Here is an 18,190-nt window from a genome sequence, read left to right as displayed (position 1 = left end):
TAAATACGTGACCTCATCAAGGCAAGCAGTTGTGAGCGTATAGCCCAGAGGTGCAGAGCGTGGTCTAGGATGGGGGAGCACCGCAGACGCATAGGAAAGGGCGCTTCTCACACAGGAACTTTGCTCAACTCACGGAAAATGATTTCAGAACCTGGATGGACGGGGTGCTTTTGTAGCAAAATGTAAATGATCAAAACTGGCCTCAAAAGGACAAAAATAAAGATCCGATTGCTATAGACGTTAAAGGATAAGTAGTCGAATAGCTAACTCCCACCGCCCCCTGCCCGAGAAAAGCACTTGGCTGAGAGGTTTCCCAGAAGAATTTCACTGACCCTTTGAAAAACTGGAAACAAGTTATTCTGGGCAACCAAAAATAACTTTGGTGTCTACTTCAACAATGCCAGTCTGAAAAAACAACAAAGGGTAGCACTTCAGATCAGTATTATTTACAGAATATCAATGGAAAAATCTTAATTGAAATGCTGGCAAATGGAATTTGGCAGTCCTTTGAAAGAAGAACCACCATAACTAAGTGGGATTTATTCTGGGATTGTGAAACTGTTTCACCATTAGAAAATATGTTAATAAAATTCATCTTATTAAGAGATGAAAACTAAAAATTGTTAACCTCACAGCTGCTGAAAAGACGTTAAAAAATCCTTTCTTGACTTAGAAAATTCAATACATTATGAGTAACTGAATATTACTTTAACACTGTAAACTGTATACTACAGACGCACACCTGCATATTCTCTATCTCTGACACACACACACACACACACACACACACACACACACACACACACACACCCATCCATCCCATCCCAGCCCATCCCAGCCCACCCCAGCAGCCAGCATTATGCTAACAAGAACACGCTAGCCACATTGGTATTAAAGTAAGAAATAGGAACATCCATTATCGACTGCTGTTTAGTCTTCTGTTGGAGGTATGGACCCACACAATTAGAGAAAATAAAAGGAATAAAATGTGGAAAGAAACAGGAGAAAGATTATCATTTTTTGCAGGTCAGTTGTGGAAATCTGGAAAATTGCAAAGAGCTAGAAACTTACTAGAGTCAGCAGGAGAATTCAAGAAGGGAGCCCGGCACCAAGTTAATACTCAAGAATGGAAAGCCTTCATGTTCACAAGCAAGGGGAGGGAAGGAGACCTCTGTGAGGAGCTGCGTCTCAGTCTGTAGCATGCATGAGAACCACCAAGGCTTTTTGGTAATAATGTTGCTTTCTGGACTCCACCCAAGATGCCTGATTGTCAGCCTTGAGTCTGCATTTTAACAGGTGTTCCTAGACCCCACCAGGAGGACTGATGATTTTTGTGTGGGACCCACACTTGGAGAAATGCTACCCTGAGGACCCCCCACCACCACCACTCCTGCACCATCACTGCTCCCTTCTGGCTTCCACGTGGCTGTCTGTGGTGCTGGTCATTTACCTGTCTCAGATGGTGTGCCATGGTACCCAGAGGAAAGAGAGCCCCCCTTACTCTGCTAGGGACCCCTCTTTAAGTGGAAACACTTCCAGCACTGCTTGTCAGCCTCCATGTGGGAGGCATGTCTTACTGCTCTTGCTACACGTTGTCTGCCCAGTGGGATGGCAGGACATTAGGGACGTGTCCTCTATCACCAGCGCTTAGGGAAAACATTGAGTAGAATTCCAGGGTAGTTGCAGCCTTTGCTCACCTTCCAGATTCTGTAGGGCTGTATTTCACTGGACTTTATCATTCTGTTCTTGCCAGTTCTGGAGTCAGTCCCTTAATTCCTGTATACTCTAGTACCTGCCTGCTTGAATGATTACTGATGCTTAACAAAACTGTTAAGTCCAGCTCCTCTGACTCTGCACTTGCACCCAAGGAGCTACAGAAAAATGTAACTGTGCTGACTGGTCCCATCCTTCAGTGGAGTTCCAGCCCTGCTTGCAATCTTGTATTCTCCTAGGCAGTTCAGTCTCCTATTTCCAGAGATGACTTGTCTAGACTAGCCAGTGGCCTGCCAGTGGCTTTCTTGCTTTTCTTTGGGCAAACAGCAGTGAGAGACTTTAAGTAACGCCAGATCGTGTCACTTCCCTGCTTAAAACCCTCCAGTGGCTCCCGTCACGTGTGGAATTAAGTTCTGGCTAGTTCCCTACCACTCACTCCTTGGCTCACTTCTTTCCAGGACACTTGCTGTTTCTCAAAAAAAAGACCTGCATGTTACCATCCCAGGGCCTTTGCACTTGCTATACAGTTTGCTTGAAACACTTTTTCCTGCAGGAATCCTCGTGCTTAGAATTCTTACTCCATTCACCTCTTTATTCAAATGTCACATCCTAAAGGAGCCCTTTTACTCTGTTCCCTTACTCTGCTTTACTTTCTTCTTAGTCCATCTTACTAGTTGATAGTGTTTCATTTATTGATTGATTGTGTCTCCTGAGGACAGTCCACCATTCCTAGGGACTAAAACAGTCCCTGGCATGCATTAGGTCCTTAATAAATATTTGTCAAATTAATAATTTAAATCACATGCCTCCCCTCCCCTGGTCATCGAACAAGGGCAAGAAGAAGACCAGGTTATTAATTTCTGAGAGTTCAAAAGGGAGGGATGACTTTTATTCCCTCTCCCTTGTGCTCCCCCAATTTGGCAGGCGCATTTCTGGGAGTCTGCCAAGAATGTAAATAGGAGTAGGTGAGATCACCTAGGAAGACTGTCTTGTCTATGAGAAACAGAAGGTTGAACCCCAGGGAGTAGGAACATTTTTTAAAAAATTGGTTTTTGTTGAGGTAAAATTCACAGTAACATAAAATTCACCGTTTTAACCATTTTAAAGTGTAGAGTTCAGTACACTGTGAATTACTACATTCACGGTGTTGTGAGCCGTCACCACTGTCTAATTCCAGAGCATTTCGTCAACTCTATAAGAAACCCCGTACCCATGAACAGTTATTCCCCACTTTCCCTCTTCCCAGCCCCTGGCAACCACTGATCTACTTTCTGTCTCTGTGGATTTGCCTGTTCTGGACATTTCATCTAGATGGAATCATTCGAGATGTAGACTTCATGTCTAGCGTTCACTTAGCTCAGAGTTCGTCCACGTTGTGTCATATATCACTGCTTCATTCCTTTGTATGGCTGTGCAGTACTCCACTGTTTGCATATACTACATTTTGTTTACTGATTCATCAGTAAACATCAGTTGCACGGACCTTTGGCTTCTTTCCACTTTTTGGCTAGTATGAATAGTGCTGCTATGAACATTTGTGTACCCATTTTTGTTTCGACACCTTTTAAAATTTCTCTTCAGTTTATATATCTGAGAGCGAATTGCTGGGTCAAATGGTAATTCTATGTTTAACTTTTAAGGACACGCCAGGCTGTTTTCCACAGTTGCCCAACTATAGCCATCCTAGTGGATGTGAAGTGGTAGGTCTCACAGTGGTTTTGATTTGTAGTTCCCTGATGGGAACATTAGCGATTAACCAGGGGTTCCAGAAAGGTGGGTTAAGAGGGGACGCAAAGCACGAGACTGAGCTGCAATCAGCTCGGTCTCCTGAACTCACAAAGCCCCCGCTTTCTCTTTGCACTGATGTCTTAGATCTAGTTTGACTTAAATTGCCTTAATGCTCCAAGTCTGTAATGACCTCTCCGGAGTTTATAGTTAGCACCTCTGCAGTTTAAAGTGCTCATTTATCTGGTTCATTCAGAGACAGCATAGTGTAGAGGTTAAGATCATGGGCTCTGGAGTGAGTCGGGGTTCAGTGCTGGCTTAAGTAGGGGTGGCCTTGGGCAAGTTCATTAACATATCTGTTCCTCATTTCCTTGTATGTAAAGTGAAGTGACAGTTGTTATGGTGACTGAATGAGATTAGTATGCACAGTGCTTGGAATAGGGCCTGGCACATAGTGAGTTCTTTCTGTGTGTTTGCTGTCTTCATGATAATGGGTGATGGGGATGGTGATAATGATGATTTATCTAGAGATCCATTTAGGGAAGGGGCAAGAATAGTTTTATGCTGGATCCAAGTGTGGACTGAGGGTGGTGATTGTGTGTTTACAAAATGGGGCTCTTTGATGACGTGCCCTGATGTCCATGGTCCTGCTGTGGTTCTAGCATCAGTGACACAGTCCAAACTATTTACTCTTGTGGTTCACATTCTGTGTTCCACAGGTCATTACACTGGTTGATCAGATTTATGTTTGGAATACATAGTTACCTTTTTTCTTTTACTTTTTTTTTATTGAGTTATAGTCATTTTACAATGTTGTGTCAAATTCCAGTGTAGAGCACAATTTTTCAGTTGCACATGAACATACAAATATTCTTTGTCACATTTTTTTTTTTGCTGTGAGCTACCACAAGATCTTGTATATATTTCCCTGTGCTATACAGTATAATCTTGTTTATCTATTCTGCATATGCCTGTAGATTTACCTTTATTTTGGACAGGGACTGGACTGACTTCAATTAAATATTTTCTTCTGTTTATACACGAGTACAACCATATTATTTAAAAAATTTTGAAATTGTGAAAGAAAATGTCATGTATAATTCCATCACTCCAAAACACCCTATCCCAGCTGTTAATGCATCTTTCTGTATTTTCCTCTATGCATTTTAAACAGAATTATAATACTACTATTCTGTTTGTAGGTATATCCTTATACCTCTTTGAAAGCTTATTTTCAGCTGCCCAGAGAACCTTTTCTAATAGATCCTGTTTTGAAATTTCTCAAGACTAAACATTTAGATCCCATAAAAGATATATTTTCAAAATTTATAGATGTGAATAGAGAAAGAACTCTCTCCTATCTAGACATTTTATATACATACAAACTTGAAAGTATGCCAAGGACTATTTTATAGCTTTATGATAAAACCTATTATTTTTCTATAGCAAGAAAAAGAATGCTTAGCTGTGCCAAAAAGTGTACAAAGAGTCAAAATAATCAACAGGGCAGTTGGATTCTAAGTTTTGGCCTTTAGAGTTCTTTAAACATAAATTCTGCAAATATTTTACAGATAAGTAAACTGAGATAGAAAGATTAAGTGACATTTCTGTTTTCAGTCAATGTTAGAAATAAACACAGAAACCCAAAGCCTCTCCTTACTAGATCAGAAGATAACATGTTCATATATTTAAGACATAAACCTGTAGAGGAGATATGAATGCTTAAGCTGTGCTGAGATTTATGAATAATGCTATCAAATAAAATGAGGCAATTATTTTTCAATTTTTAAAAGTTCTGATGTTATTTGGAATATGTCTTTCTCACCTTGTAAAAAAGGTACTCAGGAAGGTGCAGATGATGGAGGATAAGGCAGTCACAGAATGGTAGGGAGGACGTATGGATTTTAGTTGTTTAGAAAGGTAAATACAGAATGAGTCCACAAAGAGGGCATTAACAAGGTAACTTTAGGGAGGAAGGCAAGGACATGTGGTGTAGAACGTTGTTATAACTGACGGTCAGATGTAAGAATAACAATGCGTACATTCTTTTGAGAGCACTTATGTAAGAATGTGAAATCCTCCCTTTGCTCAAAAAACAAAACTCTATAAGGAGTGTTAAGTATTGATTCAAAGGAACCAAATGTCATTTCTTTCTTTATTGTTGTATTGACTTGTGAGGTCTTGAAATAAGGCCAAATCTAAAGACTTTTAGGGGATCTAAAGAAAGGGAAGATTTTATTTTATTTGAAATTTTGTTTGTTTATTTTTTGTAAGACTTCCAGGAGACCAAGGACAAGGAGGAGTGGGGTGGGGGGAAATGGATGTTCCAGTCTTTATACAATTGAGATTGTTAGACAGTGTGGCATAATAGCACATTACTTTGACATTTTACCTTGATAGATTCTCTGTGGTACCTGTTTTTGTTCCCGCTTGGCTTGATATACCGTGAAAACATAGGATTTCATTGTGGAGGTCTGTTTGTTTCAGCAGCTGCTCAGTAAAACCCGTCTGAAGTCTGTTAGTGGGCCTTAGGTTTAGAAAGAACACTTGTGTTAGGTTCTCTGGCCTGCCAAGGACATAGTCAGTTTAACAAACATATATGAACAAAAACAGAAGAGGTTAAAGCAGATATTCAGGAAACTACTTAAGAGTTGGCTGAGCCCTGAAGTTAGGCAGACTTGAGTTTGACCCCCGGCAACTCTGTTGGAGAGAGATGTTACTTGTCAAGGTGACCGTGGGGACATCTGTTTCACCAGGCTGCTGTGAGGATTCAGTGAGAAAGATATGAGAAACCCGTGGTACTGTAGGAATGTGTGTAGTCCCTCGCTGGCATGGAGTCTGAGACAGTCATCAAGTCACATGAGCCACATGGTGGACTGTGGTGACTCCGAGCAGCAGGTGCTCACAGACTTGAGTGTACAGACTCACCAGGGAAGCTTGTGCAAGTGGAGACTCTTGTTCCATCCTCAGAAACTGATTCAGCAGATCAGGGTTGGAACACAGGAAACCTGCATTTTTAACAAGCACTAAAGATGGTTCTTAAGAAAGTGGGGTCACACTTTGCAAAAGGTACTTTGGGGGCTGCGGGTAGAAGGTCCGGCTTTGTTTTCATGGCTCATCTTTTCACAGTAATCACCATGGGGATCTAAGCATTGATCACAAAATTCTAATTGAGGAAAATCATTCAAGAATAGCAATGTGAGATTAGGTAAATATATATGTGCCAGTTTGTAGAAATATGTACCTCACTTATTATAATAAGCACGTTGCCAAAAATGTGCTAAATATTTGAAATAAACAAAAATAGAAAAGGAACTCTATTAACTAGAATACCAACCTTTAAAGTTAATAAACTGAGTTTCTTTAGCAAACGGAATGAATTATTTGGAGACCAGGACCTAACACCCACGGAAAATTCTTCATCTTCTCTCCTATAATTCAGTCTGGGTGCCATTAATAGGAGTGCTCTGGTTAATCGTAATTGTCATGGTGATGTGAGGAGATGTGATATATAAGGCATTCAAACCCCATGAGGTAGATTATTAAGAATCATTGTTAAGTAAGAGAATGGAATGAAACTGGAATGAAACAAGTCAGGCGTCAGCTCTCGGTATTTCCTGCTGTTAGTGCTAGAATATTTTACTTTTCATGTTAAAAATACAACATACCTAATTTTCCCTCTGATATTTATACGATATTATATATATATATGTACACACACACACACGTACCCACATCACGCACATACACGTACATAGCGCCATATTTGATGGCCAAAAAGGAAGAGGCCCCAAGGGCTCTTTAGTGTGCAATTAATATTTTGGTCAGAAAATCAGCAGATTGTTTCAGTATGGTTATGTGTTATGACATCATATTCCAGTAAAGTTGTAATGAACAGAAATTTTGTTTGTCTCTGTGGCAAACCGAAATGAGTTTTGTAATTGTCAGCAGGCCTTGGTGATTACTGTGGCGCCCAGTCCCTGTGCTGTAGTTAAAGGTCTGTTAGCATTCCAGTCGTGGGCCTCGATTTTCAGAAGTGTGTAATTAATTGTAAACATTTGCTCTTTGGTGAAATATTGCCATGTAAGATCTCAGTCCAGGAGTACATTTCTGATTTCAGGTTGTCTGTCTTTAAAGTTTTATAGTGAAACCAGTTAAAAGTATGCATAAAGTTCTGTGGAGGTGAGAAACCTGAATTTTGTGAGAAATAAAATGAAGATAACCTGCACTCATGATATTAGTTCTGTCAAAATTTCTGCATTAAAGGAATCTAAAATAAAATAGGTAACATGAGATTATGTGCTTTAATACACCGCTAGTTACTGCAAAGAACAGAAAGATTGTGGTTTTAATGCTTTTTAGTCTTTGTGTGTTAAAAATATCTTTTACTATAGGTGATTTTTTTTCTCCTTTCACTTTTTTATGTTTGCCAATTAAAAATGAGAACATATGACATACATTTAAAATTTTTTATGTTTAATTTTCAGAAAACTGTGGGCCAAGAAAGTTGACTTTAAAAATTTAAAGCAGTGACTTTTTCTTTTTTTTTCATACTCACTCTGGATTTCTCCACTACATTTGACATTGTTGATTATCCGTTTCCCTGACATTGTGTTGTAATTTCTTTTCTAACTCTGGCCTTCTTTCATCTCCTTCACTGCTGTCTATTATTTCCCCTGCCTTTTGATCATGGCATTAATCAGATCCCAGCCTTAGGCTCTGTTTCTTGGTTCTTTTACACTTGCCCTTTCCAGGTGCTTATCCACTCACATGGTTTCAATTACTGCCTCCCAAATCTGCATCTTCAGTACCGATGTACATTTCTAGTCCTTCACCTTCAGTGAACCTTCACTGATTAGTCCCATCTGCCTGTGAATTCTTAAACAATGGACTCTGTCCAGTTTATCTCAGGTTGAATATAGAACTCTGCTACTTGGATGTGCAATAATCATCTAAAACTTAGTTGGACCTCAGTTGGCTTCTTTTTGCTTGGAAGTAGACATTTTCCAGCACTGGAACGATTTTTAACTTAATTTTTCAGCCTAACAATGATAAATCCAGCATTCCATCAAAACTGATCCTGTTAGTTTTGCTCAGTTGCCCACTTCAGTGGTAGTAGTTCTCAGTCATCATTTCACTTGACCTGTGAGTAACACTTGACACAATTGACTCTACTCTCTTCCTAGAGATCCCTTTTCCCCACTTAGCCTTCAGGAAGGGCACTATGCTTGCTTGGTTTTCCTCCTGTCACTCCCTCCCACAGACTGCTCACTGTTTTGTGACTTTAAATTCCATCTATGTGGAATTTGATGATTCCCAAATTGTAACTCCACCTTGGACCTCTTTCCTGGGGTCTAGACTCATAGATCGGACTGTCCGTTTGACATCTTCGTTTGAATGTCCAACAGACTGAATAATTTCACATCTCCAAACCAGAGCTGCTGATGCTCATCCCCAGCAAACCCATCCCTTTTGCAGTCTTCACCAGCTCGGTGTGTGGATGCTCATTTTTCCAGGTGCTCATGTCAGAAACCCTGGGGTCTCCCTCAGCTCCCCTCTCATATTCTATATCTGGTCCTTGGGCAAACCCATCATCTCTACTTTTGAAATTTGTCCAGGATCCAACTACTTCTCCTTACTTCTAATGCTTCCACCCTAGTTCAGGCACCTGTGTTACTGCAGGAGCCTCTTAACAGATCTCCTTGATTCTCTCATCATTCCCCTACAGGCTGTTGCCGGCATATAGTCAGATGATCCTTCCAAGATGTAAGTCAGATGATGTCACTTCTCCCCTCAGAACCTTCTAGTGGCTGGCCATTTCACTCAGGAGGAAAGTCAGATCCTTACAGTGGTTTCTAACGGAGGCCCTGTGGAATCTGGTCACCTCTTCCCATCTCTTAGCTTCCCTTCCTTCACGTCCTCAGCTCTAACCAGATGGGAATCCTTGGAATTACTTGGAATTACACTGCTGCCTCAGAGCCTGGGCACTTGGAGTTTTTACTTCCTCAAATGCTCATTTCTGCATGGTTTCCTTCCTAACTTACTCCAGGTCTTTACACAATTGTCATCTTCTCAGTGAGATACTCACTGGTCACTCTACCTAAACACTTCGCCTCCCAACGCTTCTGAACCCTTTCTTCTTTTTCTGTTTTATATTTCTAACCTACTAGATAGTCTACATATCTGTCTTATTGTCTATTGTCTCCACTAAAATGTGTGTTTTTGTTCATTGTCTTAGTCCCCCATCATAAGAAGGTGCTTCTTAAGTCACTGTTGAATTAATGGATTTTATTGCATACCCTTTTAATTTCTTCTAAGTTTGTTTTTTAAGTCTACCATGTCCACATCATTGAAACTTTCTAGTCATGCCTCCTTACCTCAGTCTCAAACACAAACCTGCTAAAAGTTTTCACCTTATATGCATTTTACTGTGATACTTGCTGCTTAAGAATTGGCTTAAGCTCTTCATTCTTATGTTGAATCTGATCTTATTACTTTGCAGAGTGCTTACATCTTTACAGTAGTAGCTTCGTCTCTCTGTCCTTCCCATATCTAGTCATAATTACCTTCTGCTAAATGCACAATGATCCGAACGTTGTCACCTAGATGGGCTTGCTTGTCTCCAGCCTCTGTAGGAGGTCCCCGTCCTCTAGCACCAGAAGATTTGGCTCACTTCCGTCACTGAACACTTCTCACCAGGAGGTCTTCTGTGATATAATCAAATAATTTTTTAATTTTTACAATATTAATTTGTGTGTAGTGTTGTTTCTAAAATACATTTTTGTAGAGATCAGTATACATGCTTTATCATCAATAGATACATTGACTCACATTTTATCTTTTATAAATACATTGGTTAGGTTAAAACTTTATTGTGGTTAGTAAGAAGGTATAGTGCATTATATAATTGGTATCATTTTAAAGAAAATAAGTCTTACTAATGATTATTGAGTGATTTTATTGAGCTAACATTAATTTTGTCATTTTCTCACTTTAGGTACCATTGCCCAATGCCCAAGATCTTTTATGTTCAGCTGACTGTAGGAAATAATGAATTTTTTGGGGAAGGAAAGACTCGCCAAGCCGCTAGACACAACGCAGCGATGAAGGCCCTCCAGGCGCTGCAGAACGAACCTATTCCAGAAAAGTCAGCTCAGGTGTGTCACCGCCGCACGCGGCAGCCTGTTTCTGTTAGTCCCCCTGGAAGATTATTGAGAAGATAATTTTTTTTTAACAAAAATAATCTCTTCTGTTAGGAAGGAATACTAGCATGGCGATCTGCCATGATTTGCTCCTCAGATAACCTGTGTGCTATACGACGGGACTCGTGTGTTCCTGCTGGGATGAGCTTACTTACCTTTGGGCACTTTGGTTCACCCTGGGGAGTTCCCTTTCCAGGCAAGGCAGGACTTGGGATGTGAACAAGGATGAGAAACAACATTCACTTGCCTTGTATTTAGTGCTGTGTTTTACTGAGCATGGATGACATTATATTAATTAATCTAGAATCAAGGAATTTAACGTGGAAGAGCTCTTTATGGATTTTATTTTAGTCCTACCTTATTTTACCAGTGAGGTTATTGAGGCTCATCTTCAGGAATTTTACCCGTTCTCATGGCCACAGCCACTTTCTCCACAGACCTCAAAATAATATCTCCAGCTCGGGCGTGTTTAATAAGTCACCTGGTTGAGTTCTCCACGTAGTTATCTGAAGCTGTACGTTTTGACCTCTGCAGTTTGCCCTTCCTCACGCCTGTTGTTCCTCCCCCTTTGAGATTTATCTTAGTTAATGGCAGACTTAGTATTTTTGTCCTTGTACACTTTCATTATGACTCTTTATCTGTTTCCTTATCTGTTTTCCCACCAAGTCACACACTTCTTGACAGCAGGGATACTGTCTCGTGATCTCTTTAATGCTTATACTGTGTTCAGCATGTATCAGGCCCTCCAGAGGTAAATGTTAAATAAGTGAATAAGTAAATTGGTGCAGAGTCAGACACAGAGCTCCAAAATTCTGGTTTGCAGCCTTTCTACAACTTAGTCATCATAGAAGATTAAATGTCATACACCAGTGGAGTATTGTATATGTCTGTGTGTGTGTGTAATGGAGAGCTCTAAAGAGAACTGGGTCTGGGTTTGGAGGATAAACTCAAATTAGTGTATGGTTGAGCAAAGATTTCCACACTCAGCATTTATCCTTCCACTCTGAGGAGAAAAATTAAAACCAAATCACATGAAGCCTCACGGCAAAGCCCTCGACATGGTGATTACATGGGAATCCACAAGAAACAGTCTCTGATTTCCTGTTTCTTACAGTATTTTAGATTGTAGAATATGTGTAAAGTTTGTTACAGCGTGAAAATTCAGTGTCATCCTATTTTTTGTGATTTAGAATGGTGAATCAGGAAAAGAAATGGATGATGATAAAGATGCCAATAAATCAGAGATCAGCTTAGTGTTTGAAATTGCTCTGAAGCGAAACATGCCCGTCAGTTTTGAGGTATGTATCCAATAAGAGACCTTTCTTTTTCCCCTCTTTGCTCCTCATTATTTTAAATAAACAAATAAAATTTTAGTATCTTGAAAGAATTCATGTGCTTCCTTAATGTTCAGGCTCTCTATCATGAAGTGATATGGGCCCTGGGAGAAATAGAACTTATTATAATATCATGGATTCCTGCTGATCTCTTTAGCTTTTCTGTATTAAGCCATTTGTATAGATGATATTTCAAGTTTCATCATAAAATTTATTTTTTGAGTTTAAGACAATTTGTTAGTACCGTATAAGATTTGGTGTTTTTAATAAGATCAAATTGAAAATATTAAGTTAATATTTAGCGACATGTATTATATATTAATATCTAACTTCTTTTAAATTTGTGGAGGTCAAAATATGTTTAAATTTAACCTTTCGCTAAAGTCATTAAGAAGTAATTTAAGCAGCTCTCTAGTTTGCAGCTAGGTAAATATGTCACAAAATAGTTTTACAATTGTGTGACATTTAAAAGAGAAAGAAACGTTAAATTATTGTAATACCTTCTTTAGTAAGAGGTCACTAATATTGCAACTCAGATATCCAGAAAATAGGCAGAACTCAGGAAATAAGTGGGGATAGTTGTGGAGTATCTTCCTTCAAATTATGTGATGTTCACCCACTAGAAAGCTCCCATGTTTTACTCATTGGCAGAATCTACTTCCCCTGACTGAGAACCTGTTTGCTTTCTTCTTAGACACAAACAAGCTGGGTTATCAGATGTTGCAGCCCATAGCAGATTGCAGGCAGCAAAATGAGGAAGGCAGGAAGAGAACATACTTGAGGGCCTGCTGGTCCCAGCAAGAAATGATAAGCAAAATATGGAAAGCAAAAGTAATTGTGTATACTCAGTAGTCATTGGAACATGGGGCCTTTTACAATGAATAAGAACAGTTTTGTTAAGTCTTAGGTGTCCATAGAGGCATCAATGTAGTGTAGTGTAGAATATTTGATGGTCATAATGATGATCTAACGTGAGCCATAGATGGTTACATATTCAGTATTCTTTGTTAAGGCAGGCAAGTATATGCTTTTTTTCAGTCGAGGAAGATGTCCATTAAAGTGATTAAAATAAAGTTTTAATATTTCAACTTGTAAACTTAAATTACTTGGAGTGCTGATCATAAATTCTTTATCCACAGTAATACGGATTATTGAGATAGTGTATCTTTTCCTAATTGGTATCCAATGTTAGAAGACACATTTTTAAATATAATGTTCAATGGTAAACTATTTAACTAAATAGGACATCTTTTATAGGTCATAATTTTTAAGGAGGCTGAAGTTCTGAGCACTCAGGTTTTGGAAGTCATCTTTCCTTCCAAAGCTGGTATGGTTTAAAAGAGCACATTAATACAGGGATTAGGAATGTTCATAGCTGACAGATTCATAATCGATTCATAGTCCAGAAAGCTAGGTATTTTTATGGCACATCTACTAACTTTTTTAAGATCATGTCACAGAGAGTAAACATTCCTTCGAGGAATGTCAGCCTTTGAGGTCTCCATCCAAAACAGGTTATTTTTCATCCATCACCTGTTTTTGAGAGGCTTCCACACACAGGATGCTTTATGGGTTATAGACTCCAGCAAGACATAGTCCTTGTGCTTCAGTAACCTGCTCTTACAGAGGAGAAAATTACATAGGTACATAGTTTATACAAATGATCATTCTGGATGGCCTGTGTACCTAATGTGAGACAGTCTGTTCTATGTTCTTACTTTTCTGGTCCTTAAGAAATGGTAACTATAGTTAGAATTACCTGTTTTAAGCTAGCAAAACACAATTTTGACCATGAATTGAATGTATTTATTTAGATTTCTGTTTTTTCAACTTCAGTTCATTCAGCATCCTGAGTATTGTAAGTGAGTAATCCCTGTATAATACTGCCCATAATAGCTTTCTTCAAGAAATCTATAGTTTTGGCATAATTCTTAATAATTTCAATTTTGAGTATGATATGAACATTTAAAAAGATTCATGTCGTAAGAACACATCTTAAGTGCTTGTATTGAATATTTCACTTTCACTTATATTTTATAGGTTATTAAAGAAAGTGGACCACCGCACATGAAAAGCTTTGTTACTCGGGTGTCAGTGGGAGAGTTCTCCGCAGAAGGAGAAGGAAACAGCAAGAAACTCTCCAAGAAGCGCGCTGCGACCACTGTCCTCCAGGAGCTTAAGAAACTTCCACCTCTTCCTGTGGTTGAAAAGCCAAAACTATTTTTTAAAAAACGCCCTAAGACAATAGTAAAGGTAAGTGTGTGCTTGTGAACATTAGTTTTACTATATAAACATTATAGTAACTCTAGCTGGAAGTTTCCACAGGGCAGGCGCCTAAACCTGTGGGTTATGTACAGTCCCAGAGTCAGGGTTGGACATGTGCCTGTAAATTAATAAGAATTCGGTTTTGCTTTTAGACACTTGTATGTCTGTGCTTGTTTGTGAAATAATAATAATACCTTATCTATAGTTTTTTATGGTTTTAAAAATACTTTCCCATTCATGATCACCTTTGGTAAAATTCTTACCATGATGGTGCAAGGCAGATGTTACCCCTCATTTTACAAATCAGGTTTTATGAAACATGTTCAAAGAATTCACCCACTTGTATTCAGCTGTCCTGTGGAGCAGCCTGAACCATTGAGCTGTAACCTGGTGTTCCTCCTGCCAACAACAGTGCTGTGTGGTGACTTCCTAGGATGCCGGGGAGTGGTACTAGGATGCAGAGTACTGATCAGATGAATGATGCTCACCCTGGTGACAGCAGCAGCAGCAGCAGCAGCTAGTAAATGTAAAGCACTCACTCTAAGTTTTCATAATTTTCACTTATTTTCTGTAGTCAACAGTTTTGGGGTACAGGAAGGAGGGAAGAGCCATGGTTTCTTTAAGGATCTAGTAACAAGTTGTCACAGCATGCCTTGAAATTTTTTGTTAAATTATTTTTTAGGCTGGACCAGAATATGGTCAAGGAATGAACCCCATTAGCCGCCTGGCTCAGATTCAACAGGCCAAGAAGGAAAAGGAGCCGGATTATGTTTTGCTTTCAGAGAGAGGAATGCCCCGACGTCGGGAGTTTGTGATGCAGGTATTTCTAAGGTTTTTATTAGAAGATTTTTTTTTAACTATTGAAGAAATTAGAAACCCTGAGGCTGGACTGGAGATATGGTGGAAAGGCAAACTAGGAATGCAGAGTAGGGAGCAGAACTCTTTACAGTTGAAGCATTCACTCCTCTAGGCCCGCCTACCAGCTTGGCTGAAACATTCAAGTGTCAAGGCCATGCTAGACAGACAGGAGGAGGTCTCCAAGGAGCTGTGAGTTCACCAGGTTATTTACCACAGAGTTCATCATTCAGAATACCTCTCTCTCACTTAATGTGTTGCACTTTGCAGCTGGAGTCTGTTAACTACTGGGAATAAAAGACAGATAGAATTAGAAACAAAATTTAGAAGGATGGATGTAGTCGATGGAACAGGGCCAAAAGCATGAGCTTTGGGGTTATTAGAAAAACTAGGGACAGAGAGCTAGCTGGCTACCTAACTGTGGGGAGGACTGAGGGCCCAGGATTGCTGAGAGGCTTAACTGCTGCATTGTGCAGTCAAGAAAACTGAAGAATGGTGGCTGGTGTATGGGTAGTGGGTGGGGATTAGGAATGAGGTAAAATGCCTGAAATGCTCTCCTTCGTTTTAAATCCTGCCTATCCATCTTCATTTGCCCACTCAAGCCCCGGTATCACAGAAACCTTTAGTTCCTATTATAAAAATTTCAAATATATACATGGTGGGTATATTTAATAGTATGCTGTACAGAATAGTATAATGGAATATTGGGAAATATGTCCATCATCCAGAAACAACTGTTAAGATTTCTGCTGCACTTGCTTTAGCTATCAATTTTTCTTTCCTCCCATCCTCTCTTCCCTCCACCCTCCTTCCCCTCTTTCCCTGAAGTAATTTAAACCTAATTTCTAACCACGTGTCATTTTAGCCTACATACTTAACGTGTATCTCTAAAAAATATGGAAGTTTTTCTTTTTTTCTTTGTACTGCTCCCCCCTCCCCCCCCCCCACACCCGGGCCCACACCGGCTTGCAGCCCCTCGTCCCAGGCGGCCAGCCCCTCCACGCCTGCCCTCCAGCGCGCTGGGTCTGGAAGTTTTTCTTATATTAGGCGTGGCTCGTTAGAGTCATCTAATCACAGTCTATATTTAAATTCTCCTTACTGTCCCCAAACTGCGTTTCTTATACTAGGCTTGTCAAAGAAACTTTTCCCAGTCAAACCTGTGGATCTCACCTTTAAGATAATGCAATTAAAATCAACAGATGTTTTTTATAAAGTGTTGACCATGTGGTGGACATTTTGGACTCAAACATAGTATCTCATGTTGATTAACTCTCTATGCACGTCTAATTTTACCCTCCTTCCTAATTTATGATCCTTATATGTCTTTATCTCACAGTAAACCCAATACAGTAGTATGTATATAGTAGGATCTTTATAAACCTATGTTGTGTATTTGCTGCCTGCCTGGCTGCGAGCTGGTACGTTTGGCTTTTGTTGGAGATACAAACTTGTGACGTAGTCACAGGTAAACCACGGGTGGGAACATAGATGTCCATAGAGAGGGGAATTCTTCTGTGGTTAGTAAACACATCGTTGTCTAGATGTCATTGGGACCCAGGGCAGTGTTGTCCCAATATTTTCACTTTGTAAAATATGTGCACCTTTTTTCTTTTTACATTCTTAACTTTGAAGAATTCTAGAAAGTATTCTTTGAACTCCAAAGCTTGATGGAAAAAAAAATTACCTAAATTTTAGACCTGTGTTAGGAATAAAAACTGGCTTTGACTTGATTGAACAATTACTTTTCTGTGGAGTATAGTGAGTACCTCTTTTGAAAGAGGAATTTAGAGTATCTTAGGCCAGCTTCCATTTTATGAGTATTCATAAACATCCTAGTCAAACAGGAACATTTGGCTGTGCTTTTAAATGTTTTCACACTGAATTTGTATTGTTTTTGTGTCTTCTGAAAGCCTCAGTGGACTCATTGTAGTATTGCAGCAGCTTTATCAAAGTAAAAGCTTCTGTATAAACTACTTAAGCAACGTTATCATTCGTTACAATTGAATGTGGGAATAAACTATCTAAAGATAATGGGCTCATATATATTTATCACCAAAAACCCCCCACAAACATGTGTTTGGATGTGGTTACTTGTGTTGATAACTAGATAAAGGAAAATCTCTGGTGACATTATTTGAGTACTTAGCTCTAGAGCAAATTTCTTGAGAGTTGTTTATTTTTTTGAAGAGCATTTTAATTTTTCAAAGAGAAAACAATGATAACTAAATTGTGTACATTCTTTTATTATATATCATATGATGTTAATTTTTCTACCTGTGATTAGGATCTCCAGGTTTTAAAAAAATATATGTAAAGGAAACTTGATTAATTTGTTTGTGTCTCAATGAAAGATAATTAAGCTCTTGGTAAATGCTATTTTAGAACCTTTTGTTAGTTTTTTGAGGACTTGATTAATTTAACTGATTTGCTTAAAGATTAAAAATCTGGCAGTCTTAAGTTTCTTGTGTAGCAAAATAATTGAGCTTCTTCATAAAAAAATTAACATCTTAATATAAAACTCTTAAAATAAATTTGTGAGCTTTCTAGGAAGATGACTTTTGGAAGTTTACTCACATACTTACTTGATTTGTATAACGCAGTAATTTTTTTTTTTTTTTTTTGAGTGACCATTGTGTGTTGGCAGAGAACAAAGTCCTTCAGCATAGTGGTCTTTTTCAGTACTAACAAATAACTCTGGGGTAACCAACTACTCACAAACTATTGAACCATGCAACTGTGAAAAGACTTGTGTGAGGCAGGGGGTGGATGGATGGGGAAAACGAATCTGGAAGCGCCTATTCTGGAAGTAAGTCTTGAAGGATCAGAATAGGGCAGGTGGAAAGCCATCAGACATAGGTCTAAGGTGAATGCTGTGATGGGAACCCCATCACCCAAGAGCAGGAACCTGCAGCCAAAGGGCAGCAGACCTGGGTGGATACATGAGATTTTAGGGAAGAAGCAGCAGGATTAAATGAGAATGAGGAGATGGATGTGGAATATAAAAACAGATGAAACAATTTTCACTGCTCAGTTATCTTTTGCTGCCATTTACTTTGGCAAATCTTTTGACCCTCAGAGCAGTAGAGGAAGCTTCTG

At 39.2% G+C, this 18,190-nt stretch overlaps 1 protein-coding gene across 5 annotated transcripts in view; it reads left to right on the top strand.

The window, feature by feature from the left end:
- The window catches only part of STAU2 (staufen double-stranded RNA binding protein 2), a 247,285-nt gene that overhangs the window by 84,310 nt on the left and 144,785 nt on the right, over window positions 1–18,190 (top strand). For all 5 annotated transcript variants that reach the window (XM_074355041.1, XM_074355040.1, XM_010951387.2 and 2 more), the window contains 4 exons: window positions 10,436–10,595; window positions 11,831–11,938; window positions 14,015–14,227; window positions 14,922–15,059. In XM_074355041.1, coding sequence (XP_074211142.1) covers window positions 10,436–10,595; window positions 11,831–11,938; window positions 14,015–14,227; window positions 14,922–15,059 — 619 coding nt within the window. The remainder of the gene's footprint in view (window positions 1–10,435; window positions 10,596–11,830; window positions 11,939–14,014; window positions 14,228–14,921; window positions 15,060–18,190) is intronic.

The sequence above is a fragment of the Camelus bactrianus genome, chromosome 29 (assembly GCF_048773025.1).
Source record: "Camelus bactrianus isolate YW-2024 breed Bactrian camel chromosome 29, ASM4877302v1, whole genome shotgun sequence".
In the NCBI taxonomy this organism is placed as follows: domain Eukaryota; kingdom Metazoa; phylum Chordata; class Mammalia; order Artiodactyla; family Camelidae; genus Camelus; species Camelus bactrianus.
Note: the sequence above shows the minus strand (reverse complement) of the source record. Positions and strands in the feature narration are given on the sequence as shown.